We start from the raw sequence: 12,513 nt of genomic DNA on the forward strand, positions 1-12,513 counted from the left end.
ATCATATCTTGCAGCTATGTATGATTGGCCCCTATATCAGCTGGATATCAAAAATGCATTTTTGCATGGTGATTTGCTCGAGGAGGTCTACACGGAGCAACCACTAGGGTTTGTTGCTCAGGGGGAGGATGGTAAGGTAATGTAGACTTAAAAAGGCTATATATGGACTTAAACAGTCACCTCGAGCATGGTTTTGTAGGTTCAGTGAGGTGGTCAAGAAGTTTGGTATGAAACAGTGCCAAGTTGATCATTCTGTCTTCAGTCATGACTCTCTGGTAGGAAAAATACTACTGGTGGTGTATGTAGATGATATCGTTGTTACTGGGAATGATAAAATGGGCATTGACAGGTTGAAGGCCTTTCTACAGGAACACTTTCAGACAAAGGACATTGGCAAATTGAAGTACTTCTTGGGCATAGAGGTAGCAAGATCTAAGCATGGTATTAATCTGTGTCAGAGGAAATATGTGCTTCATTTGCTGGAAGAGACACGTTTGTTAGGTACGAAACCAACTGAGACACCTATGGAAACAAATACGAGGTTGAGCAGTGATATGGGTGAAGTATTTGAAGACCTTGGCAGATACCGACGACTTATAGGCAAACTAAACTATCTAACCATTACTCAGCCAGATATTTCATTTGCGGTTAGTGTGGTGAGTCGGTTCATGTAGAAACCTTTGGTCCCTCATTGGAATGCAGTGCTAAGGATTGTGAGGTATTTGAAAGGAGCTCCTGGCCGTGGTTTGCTATACAAAAGTGGCGGAAAACTGGAAATAGAAGGATACACCGATGCTGACTGGGCCGGTTCTATGTCTGATAGGCGGTCTACCACAGGCTATTGCACTTTTCTGGGGGGTAACCTGGTGACGTGGAAAAGTAAGAAGCAAACAGTTGTGGCAAGAAGCAGTGCAGAAGCAAAATATAGGGCTATGGCACATATTGCTTGTGAATTAGTGTGGCTAAGGAACCTTCTACAGGAGATAGGGTATGACATTAGTATTCCAATGAAGCTTTATTGTGACAATCAGGTTGCAGTTCATATCTCTTCTAATCCGGTGTTTCATGAAAGAACCAAGTACATTGAGGTTGACTGTCATTTTGTGAGAGAGAAGGTGCTGAATGGAGTGATAGAGACTTGTTTACAAAAGGTTTGAGTCGGGGGAGAGTGGACTACATATGTAATAAGTTGGGATTATATGATATATATACTCACCAGCTTGAGGGGAAGTGTTAGTGAAGGGGTATTTCAGTCTTTGTACCTGTTGAGATTGCTGAGTTGTTTTATTATATTAGTTCGAGTGCCTCTTACTTAAATAAGGGCACTGATGTCTTTTCCTATCACATTAATAATATAATAACTGTTTACAAAAGGTTTGAGTCGGGGGAGAGTCGACTACATATGTAACAAGCTGGGATTATATGATATATACTCACCAACTTGAGGGGGAGTGTTAGTGAAGGGGTATTTCGGTCTTTGTACCTGTTGAGATTGCTGAGTTGTTTTATTATGTTAGTTCGAATGCCTCTTACTTAAATAAGGGCACTGATGTCTTTTCCTATCACATTAATAATATAATAACAGATCTGGCCAAAAGGAGGGTTGAATTTTTCCCTAATTCGAACCAGACCTTTTCTCTCTTTCTTCCTCTTTCTTCCTTCTTCTTGTTTGTTTGCTTTACTTGACTGCTAACGGACAAACAGACTTCTAGGGTAGGCCGAACTTCAACAATATATATATAGAGACTCTTTGGGGATGGGGATCAGTTCGTTCTGTTAGACACCCCTGAAACCTTTGGTGTTCTCACAAGCTGGAAGATTGGCATGGTATCAGAGCGGGTCATATCCTCCAGCTTCTGATTCAATTAACTTCTTGGGTGATTAGAGGATTGTTAAAGAAGTATTTTGATTACTATCAAACTCTGGTTGAAGGCTATTTGAGAGCTATTTTAATCAGACGAAGCAGATAGGTTTTTTTCTGGAAAAGACGCCCAGCAGGTCAGTTTTCCCTTGTTTTCTCAAAATCGGCTGATTCAATCAGCCTAAAACTTTGTAGTTGGTGTTGCCCAGGCCTCCTTTAACTGGTCATTAATTTGCTTTGAAGATTGATTTGGATTTGATAGGGTTTTGATCCCATCCTGCAGCCGACAGTCCTGAAACCTTCCATTTTGGGACTGAGATCAATACAGCCCTGTTATTCTGAGATTTCTGCAGCAAAATCTCAGTTATTTGGTGAAGTATTAATTAAATACTGCTTTTAAACTGTTACTGATCTAAGTTGGGTGGTCAATCTCTGGTTTTTCCTTTCTCTTGAACTCTGTTAACCTATTTTGGACCGTGGTTGTGTTTCGGAATGTCTGAGAAGGTAGATATCATTCCTGTAAAATTCGATGGAACTAACTACAGCATGTGGAAGTTCCATTTTGACTTCTTTGTTGAAGGGAAAGGCCTGGAGGGAGGAAATTTGAATGGAAAGGTTACTAAGCCGGATGAAACTGATGCCAAAGGTTATGCACAATGGAAGTTGGATAATGGGAAATTAGTTTCTTCGATACTCAGTTGAATTGTTTCTCATATCGTTGTACCCATGAGAAGGATGCATACAGCTTACGAAATGTATGCATACTTAAAGAAGGACCACCAATCCAACATGTCTAGACAATATTAGTTTGAATAAGTTTTTGCCTATTGCTAGGGAGATAAGAAGACTCAGGAATATTATACCGGTTTCATTGACTTGCTGGAAGAATATGAGCTTGTCCATACAGACCCTTTGAATCCCGTAAAATGTGTCAAGTATCTACAGCAATACTTTGAGAAGAGAAAGGTGAATCAATTCCTTATGAGACTTAGGCCCGAATATGAGATAACCACGTCTAACATTATGAGTAGAAGAACTCTTCCAGACCTGGATTCAATTATTGGTGAACTGTTGAGGGAGGAGGCTAGACTCTTAACTGCTACAAGTTTTGATGGAAAATTAATCGACTCTGGGGCTGATACAGCTTTTGTTGTTCAAGGAAACAAGAAATCTGGTGCTAAGGACTCCTCCAAAATAAAGAGTTACGAATGCAAGGGGTTTCATCACATTGCTTCTCATTGTAAGAAGAAGAAGAATGTTTGTACTTATTGTAAGAAGCATGGTCACATCATCCTAGATTGTCCCATTAGACCATCTAAAGGTGTCCAGAAGAAGAACCAACCATGTGCATATCAAGTGACCGAGGGCCAAACCACTAATATTCTACATCGTCTACATCTACGGATGAGGTCAAAATTCGGCAACTGGTATCCTCTGCATTTTCTGTTATTGGCTTGCCTAGTGAGTTTTCTGGTTACTGTTATTCTCAATCTCATATTTGGATCATTGATTCTGGAGCAACTAATCACATGACAGGGGCTTACCCTGAACCCCCAGATAGCATTTCTACAACCCATCATAGACATATCATTATTGCTAATGGTGAAAATGAATATCATTGGTAGCAATGACATAGGGGTGGCAACAAGCCAAGCTTTTTACAAGCTATTCGAGCTCGGCTAGTGAGGCTCACGAGCTTCTATATATAATATTTTTATTATTTTTATATATAATAATAATAATAATAACTAATTATTATAATTATTAATCTTTTAAATATCAAATAAAAAATAAAGTTTTGATATATAATTTTTTACTTTTATAAAGCATTTGACTCACAGTCAAGCTCGAACCAAGCTCAAGCTCGAGCTCGAGCCTCATACTGTCTTGGCGAGCCGAGCTTGAATAGCTAGCTATTTGTCTCGGCTAGACTTGAATCCACCCCTACAATGACATCCCCTAAGTTGTCATCTACTGCCTCATTTCCTCTTACCAAAACCTTTCTTGTTCCTAACCTTACTAATCTAATTTCTGTTGACCAACTTGTTGATGAAGGATATACACTTAAATTTTCTCATGATGGTTGTCTAATCCAGGACTGGTACACTGGGAAGGTGAAAGGGAAGGGGCGTAGGCTAAGCCATTTATTTGCATTGGAGTTCAAGAATTCTAAAGTACCAGCATCATCAACATATTTTTAATTCATCCACTTCTAAATCTTTTGTTAGGCAAAGAAATAACGTTTGGGATTTATGGCATAAACATTTAAGACAGTATACATAAAGCCTCCTCTAGGATACAGTGGTGATCCCTCCCTTGTTTGTCGGTTAAAGAAATCCTTATATGGTCTCAAACATGCCCCCGGGGCCTGGTTTGAGAAGTTCTGAAATATTGTTGTTGGCTATCATCAGAGTGCCTCTAATCATTCTCTCTTCATCCGTCAAAGATCTCAAGGCATTACAATATTTTTGTTGTATGTAGATAATATATTGTTGACAGAGGATGATGAAGATGGAATTCAGGAACTCAAGTCTCTTCATAATTCATTTCATATAAAAGACTTGGGTTCTCTAACTTATTTCTTGGGGCTGAAAGCACACTGTAGCAACCGAGGTTACTTTGTTTGTCAGCACAAGTATGCATCTGATCTTGTCAAGCTTGCTGGTCTTACAGACACCAAACGGGTTGATACACCTCTGGAACTCAATGTCATGTTGTCTATATTAATGGGGTCTTGCTTCCTAATGCTACTCTATATCGATAACTGGGTGGCTCCTCATCTATCTCACAATGACTCGTCCAGACATTTCTCATACAGTAGTTAGTCAGTTTGTTTCAGTCCCACGTCAACCCCACATGACTGTTGTCCACCGGATTATCTGTTATGTTCGTGGCACTTTACCTCAGAGACTATTCTTTTCTTCTTCCTCTCCTATTCAGTTGAGGACTTGTGCTGATGCAGATTGGGCCGGTTACCCTGATACCAGACGGTCTACTACAGGGTGGTTTGTCTTTTTGGGTGACTCCCTTATCTCCTGGAAATGTAAGAAACAACAAATAGTTTCTAAATCATCTATAGAAGTCAAATACAGGGTTATGTCATCAGTATGCAGTGAGATTGTTTGGCTTCAATTTTTCCTTGCTGATCTTGGTGTTCACCTCCCTATGCCTATTCCTTTCTATGTTGATAACACCAGCACCATAAAGATTGCATCTAATCCAATGTTGAATGAGAGAACCAAGCACATTGAGGTGGACTGTCACTTTATTAGAGACCTATTTCTTGCTAGCTCTATCTCTTTTCCATATATAGATTCCAACTTGCAAGTTGTTGATATACTTATGAAACCTATGACGAGATCTAGATATCTATATCTGTGGGCAAACTGATGCTTAAGTCTCAGCATCAGTTTGAGGGGGAGTGTGGAGACACTTGATGTACTGTAGTCCTATGGCCCCTGTTGTACTATAGTCTTTGTCTTCCTTTTATCTTTCAACCCTCCAAGAGCCCTTTTTGTAATTATTCCTTTTTCACCTTTACCCTTCAAGGGCTCCTTTGTAAATACATATAATTAATATATATTTAGACTCTTTGGGGTGGGGGTCAATTCGTTCTATTAGACACCCCTGAAACCTTTGGTGTTCTCACAAACTGGAAGATTGAAAATTTCTACATTTACCAAAAGTGTCTGCAATTTTACATTACCACATTGGGAACCAAAAATAATGAAATTTAATATTGGAAATTAGCAATGCACAATGTAGTCTGTTCAATTATCAAAATGAAGATCACCAGCAAGGTATATATAGTATGCTTGATGATCATGGAGATTACCCACCTTTACAGCTGCAACCATAACCCAAAAATCTGATGAAGAAGAATCAACTTCAGCTGAACTATCTTCAATTATTTGGCGGAGTCTTGAACCTGCCATGCAAGCATCATATTCAGTTATTAGTTCATAAAAAGTATAGACACAAACAACACAGTTGTTTCTCACCATGAGTTTTACAACTGAAACTGAACAGGAATTAGAATGCATCCTAGTAAATCAATTCCACTCGTCACTAGGGTTTCCTTTACTATTATTACTTTTTTCTTTTGGAAGAAAGAGAAATTATTCAGTGATAGTCAATATTCTACTCAACTAAGACTTCATGGGGCCGGCTACATGAATCCCGTTTCACTATTCAATTATGTGTAGCGTCATATCCCTAGGTTAAACTATGGCCCTCAAATCATTTCTAACTACTTAAACTTATGTCCATTTTGGCCTGCCCTAGTTCTACTAGACCCTTCAACTTGCAAATTGCAATACATCACTTCTTCTCACTGATGCTGTATATGGTCTTCTCTGAATGTGACCAAACCTAGTATACTTTCCCACATTTTATCACCAATGGGGCCCACAATGTTCCAAGAATATATTCATTTTTGGTCATATCTTTTCTAGCTTTCCCACTCATCCATCTCAACATTCATTTTTCTGCTTTACTATTTTTTGAAAATTTTGTTTATTGACTGTCCAACTACGGGTGTAAGTGAGTCAAGCTACTCGAGCTCAACTCGCTGAATAGTTGGATTCGACTCACAGATGATCAAGTTTGAGCCGAGGTCAAGTAGTTAATTGAGTTGAGATTTGAATTCGTAATACTTGGATTGGATCAAGCGACTCACGAACCTAATCGAGTATTTAATAAAACATTAATTTTTTAATATATATTTATTTATAATATTCTCAATATATTATGTTATTTAATATTTTTTATCAGCAAAAGAGAATATTTTGTGTTATTATGTTATTTAATATTTTATGATTCGTTTTACCTAGGGTTGCCTTTTTGCATTTGATTCATTCTCTGTTTCAACCTTCAAGCTACCACCACTTTCTATCCTCTATTCAAGTCCCAAGTTCAACTTTGGCTTGATGGCAATTGAGCCAATACTCAAGTATGTTGAGTATCTCATCGAATTCAAGTAGGAAAAAACAAAAAATCAAGTTCAAATTAAGATTAAAGTAGCTAATTTTTTAGTCGAGACAAGCTCAAGTAGTGTAATGTATCAAGTTGGCTCCACCCGATTACACCCCTACACCCTGCACCAAACAACTAGGAATGCAACTTGGGTGCGCTGGCTCAAGTTGGGGGTCAACCTTAGCCAAACCTTAAGACTTGGACTTCAGGTTCGGGTTTGGCTCAACTTGAGATCAAGTTTGAGTTTACTAACCCAGCAAGGCTCAAGCTGAGCTTAAGCTTGGGGCAGGCTTGGTGATCAGGCTTAGGTGGGTTGCTCAAATTTGAAAGGGTTTTTTAATATGTTTTGCACATCCACCTTTCACTGGATTTTATAACCCAATTTAGATATGGAATGGATCAATACTATGCACAAATGCAATTAATAAAATATGCATATATATAAATTTTATACATATATCATTTTTTTATAAGTTATACACGCATATATCATTATCATCATCATCATCTATTCAGTGTCATATCCATTGTTAAATTATGGGCACTTAAATCACTTCGTACTACTACACCCAAGTCCTTTTTGGTCTGGCCCTAGCTCTTCTAGCCCCTTCAAGCTGTAAAGATGCATGTGACCAAACCACAGTAGTCTACTTTCTCTCATTTTGTCACACCTATTGGAGCTACTCCTCGGTTCCTTCATTTGACTTCATTTCTGACCCAATCTCCCACTTTTACCACTTATCCATTTAAAAATATACATTTCCGCCACACTCATTTTTTGAACACATTTCTATTCCATACATACGTATATGCATATATATAATTAAAATTATGTTTGTATAAAATAAAATGTATGTGTTATTTGTACATGTTTGTGCATGAGTATAAGCTTAGGTTAATTATATACATGTTATGAATAACCAAATATACTCTAGGATGCATATGATAGTATAACTATGCAACATACATACATGTATACATATAACAAATACACAATATACACATCTACATGCATGTATGTCATACAATGCCAGCTGGGCTCAGGTTGGGTTTGGGCCACCTGAAGCATCAATCCAAGCCCAACCCAATTTATGTCAGACAAAAGTTTTTTTATCAGGCCCAGCCTAGAGCCCGAAAATTCAAGCCCAAACCATGCAAAAACTCAGATTGGGCCAACGCAAGTTGCAGCCTGCAAACAACATTGCAGTTCTTATAACCATTTATAAATTTTCCTTTTAGCATGTTGTTTTCCCTATGACGAACTCCAAATGCATCCCTTCAATCTTACCCATCCCAATCTAATTCTTGGACTCCAATCCTAATTTTACCCTGATTTTAATCCTATTACCGTTGAATTTAGGTTGCATATTTTCTATTTTAGTTATACTTATTTTAAAACCTCTTTTTTCTAAAGTGTTTGTTCAATGTCTATAAATCTAATTTTGCATTTAGTTCCATTCTAGTTTCATCAGTTAAAACTATGTAATCATAAAACAACATACACCATGAGACCTTTAGTCAATTCATCAATAATTAGTGCAAACAAATAAGAGCCAAGTGCTGAGACATGGTGATTAAAAACTTTGATGTCTCTTCAACTGGTGCTCTAGCATTGGCCCTCAATATTAGTATATATTTTCTATACCAATATATAATAAGAATACTTATTATGTAGTTTATACCCCAAAGGGGGGAGAACCCCTGTACACAAGATGGGATTGGCTAGGATCTGGTATCATCCCCTGTTAGATCAATGGAATGTCATGTCTAAATTTATCTTTGAAGCTGTTATTTAGGGGTATCTGGGTCTAAAGGAACTCCAGATTCTTTAATGATAGGCTGCATCCTCTACAGACTACCACTCATCCGATCACCACTAAGGTTACTGATTGGGTTGAGATAATAGAGTACATGGGGTTTCAAGTTGATTCTACCATTAGAGATTGGAAGATTACAAAGGCATCCCATACCCCACAAATGGAGATCACCAGGCCTTGCCACCCATTAACAGCTGGGTGGGTTTTTTTACAAGTATGAACACCTGGGTGATTGATAGTTGTTCTTTGGAAAACCTGGAGACTAGGAGTAGATGGAGTTGTCATGGACGGTAAAGCAACAATGGGGCTTTCCTGTTCAAGTTTCATGGACCATGTTAACACTGCCCCTTAGATTTTGGCCATCAAAACATTATGTGTTGGTTAATTTTTCAGGTGATTACTATGTGACGGAGATTTGAAGATGGCAATAGATTGGGAAACAGAGATTCTCCTGGTCTTAGAGATTTAAGATGAGATTCAAGAGTTTAGAGTCTTGAATATCTCAATCAGATGGATGTCAAGGTCAGCTACCTCAGAGGCTTACAGGCCTACAAGGGAAAGACTTGGGAACAATTTGCATTTGGAACCATCTTTGCAAGGAAATTTCATAATTTTATATGCACATGCAGCATATATATATATATATATATATATAAGAGAGAGAGAGAGAGAGAGATCAGTAACAGAAACATTTCACTAATGAAAAATGAGAGATAGGTACAAAGGCAGGGGGAAGATAAACTCTCTTAACTCCCCCAGAAAGCAAAAAAAAGAATTACATATAAGCCCAGAAAATTTGATTTCTTCCCACCCCTTGTTTGGCCAGTGCATCTGCAAAAGAATTAGCACACCTCTTGACCCACTGTAACCTCACTATCATATCCCTAGTCAACCATTTAAAGATTCTTTTTCATTTAGTAACTACACATGCTGCTCTCCTCCTTTTGCAGCCAGTCTATTACCAATTTAGAGTCTCCCTCAATAACCAAACTTCTTATGTTAAGCTCCTTAGCCTTTTTGACGCCTTCCAAGACAGACATAATTTCAGCTCGGAGAGAACCTCATACCCCAATTAGGCCCGAAAAAATAGCAATAATCTCGCCCTCCTCACGAGGAACATTCTTGTTAGGATCTGAACAAGCCACTATCTTCCAATTGTTTAGCAGAGCTGATGTAGAAATTGTCTTCAAATAACTTCAAAGATTCCACTCATTCTATTACCCTTGTAGTGATTACTTCAATTATTGTCCCTCTATTTTTTGATAAATAAATTATTGTCCCTCTATTCCTTTCCTTATCGGCAAATATCCACGTGCATATTTCATATGGGTGAATTATTCTTCTGGGCTTTCTTAATGGACATTTGGACATCCATGAATATTTGAATTTTGACTAATCCACCCTTTTTCTAATTTCGGGATTGAACATTCTTGTACATTTTTTAGATCCTTCCATCTAATGAAATTTATTATTATCAATCAAAAAGAAATCATAATGACTATTACAGCTTTTAATCCATCATGATCAATATTCAGATACAATTTCCCATGGAAGCTTTAACTCAGTATAAAGTAATTCATGCTAGTCTGCAATTATATACTCACTAATTCCCCGAGGAGTAGAGACTTTGAATGAGGCCTCAATGGCTTCCTTGTAGTTTTCTTCATCAATATCAATCATTCTTGATTTCAGAAGATCCTAAAATGTTCAAATGCAAACAAAATCAAATAATCAAGCAGCTGTAAAGAAAATAAACAAACAGGATAAAGAAGGAAGCAACTTTGAAAACCTTGAACTCCTTTTTCTCTTCTCTGGTTGATGGAAGACAACCACCATGTTTGTTTGCCCATTCCTCTGCCATCTTAACAAGGATGACAACATATGGTGTGTGTTTATGGATAACAGGATCTGTCGCATTCAAGTCAATTGATTCTGCAAACCTACAGTGAATTAATACATGATCAGAAACTTAAGATCAAGAAACGGAAAGCAGTGTATGTGCAGAAAGGTTAACAGGAGTAAAAGTAACAGAGAGACACCTCTTCAGTTCAGGCCAAGGATCGTTTAATCGGAGGTCATCAAGAAAATGATCAGGCTTTGACTCAATCACATCATGTTCCTGCCATGCAGAAGAAGCATTGGGAGTTAATTTCCCTTGTTCACCTCAGTGAAGCTGTCCTTTGCAATAATGAGAAAGATAGAATGTTGTATACAAGAATTACCAAACAAAACATCAATAGAGAAGGAGAACATGCAAGATATAACAAATGCTTCACATACAGGTAGAAAGTCAGCTCTTGCCATTGATTTTTAACATTTTTAAAACAGTTCTTGTGAAGCCCATCATCCAAATGATTGCAACTACCAAAATGCATCGACATTTGACGAGATGACTCCCCAGGAAGCCCCATTTTCTACCCACCCCAAAACATGGAAATAACATTTCCTAATATATAAAACATTTATACTTATCAAAAAAGGGGGAAATTACAGGGAGGTACCCTGAACTTGCAACAATGAAGTACCCTGTACTTTCAGAAATCAACACTCAAGGCCAAGACTGTTAACTAATGTTTCACTGAGCAGTAAATTTACCAAAATGACCATTCTCGGTTTGAGTAGCTGAGAGAATAAAGTTGCAAAATGACAGTAATGGACATGGTTAATGTGCAGATCGTTGTGTTGCTTCAACATATTCAACTCTGAGAAAGAAAATGGAAAAGAAAAAGGTCAAGAACTAGGATTTTAGAGACTTAAAAAAAGAGAGGGCAAAACAGTGTCAGAAAATATAAAAAGGTTAGCTTTGGGACTGGATTTTTAAATATTTCATGGCACACATGCTCCACATATTTGACAGAATTCTAACACCTGGACTTGAGTGTTGATTTTTAAAGTACAAGGTACATTGTTGTTGCAAGTGAAAGTTGAGACTCTTAAGTGCCACTACCCTCAAAGTGCAGGGTACCTCCCTGCAAGGTCAAAGTATCAACACAATTAGGGATGCAAACGGATCAGATGGTATTCAAATGGGGGTATCCAAATCTGATCTGATAATACAAATATTAGATCCGATCAAATCAGATCACACAAACGTTGATTCGAATCCAAATCCATTAAGGATGTCGAATATCTGAATCTAATCCGGACCGACTTAGTTTCTGAAATTTTTAATAGATTATTAAAAGGAAAAGAGAATAACAGTTTATATAAAGAAAAACAAAAAAAAATGAAAGTATTTTTTCAACTACTTCCATCATGTATATACATGTCTTTTGTCTTTTCATAAAAAATTACAAAAATGCAACATAAACATGTTTATAAATAAATAAATAACATATATATAGGATCTGATCAAATAAGGGGGTGGTCCGAATTTGATCTGATTTTTATTCGGATCCTATTATCTGATCTGAAAATCTGACAAGGGATATCCGAGTCCAACAAAATAGGATCGGGTTCAAATTCACATTGCACCCCTAGAAACGATACGCCTCATATCAAGCATTCGTATCATATCAGAAGGTGGTTGACACACCTTTTTCAAGGTTTTTCCCAAAAGTTTGATTTTTAAATGTTAAAATAGCCATTTATCAAAAAAAATGTTAAAACAGCCTTTAAATCGACCCCTTGGCATATTTTAGAAAAAGCATACGAGAACAAGGTTCAAAGTGTTGATACACCCCTTGTGGCATAATGGGGCGTATCGATACTTTGAACCTTCTCTCCTTGTAATTTTCCCAAAGAAAAATTTCCAACAATCATGGATATTATTATCATTAGAGATTACCAGCCAATAGATTTACTTTCCTCCAAAAAAAAAAAAAAAAAAAACAGGTTTACCTTTCCAGGAATACCAAAAAG

General features: G+C 37.4%; 1 protein-coding gene across 1 annotated transcript in view; it reads right to left on the reverse strand.

Moving 5' to 3' along the window:
• The window catches only part of LOC148875377 (NEDD8-activating enzyme E1 regulatory subunit AXR1-like), a 37,780-nt gene that overhangs the window by 9,843 nt on the left and 15,424 nt on the right, over window positions 1-12,513 (reverse strand). The window contains exons 5-8 of the mRNA XM_088964574.1: window positions 10,692-10,771; window positions 10,442-10,592; window positions 10,257-10,350; window positions 5,701-5,789 (exon numbers count right to left, since the gene is read on the reverse strand). Of these exons, the coding sequence (XP_088820700.1) occupies window positions 5,701-5,789; window positions 10,257-10,350; window positions 10,442-10,592; window positions 10,692-10,771 (414 nt within the window). The remainder of the gene's footprint in view (window positions 1-5,700; window positions 5,790-10,256; window positions 10,351-10,441; window positions 10,593-10,691; window positions 10,772-12,513) is intronic.

The sequence above is a fragment of the Nelumbo lutea genome, chromosome 1 (assembly GCF_056320005.1).
Source record: "Nelumbo lutea isolate HS-2025 chromosome 1, American lotus-T2T, whole genome shotgun sequence".
In the NCBI taxonomy this organism is placed as follows: domain Eukaryota; kingdom Viridiplantae; phylum Streptophyta; class Magnoliopsida; order Proteales; family Nelumbonaceae; genus Nelumbo; species Nelumbo lutea.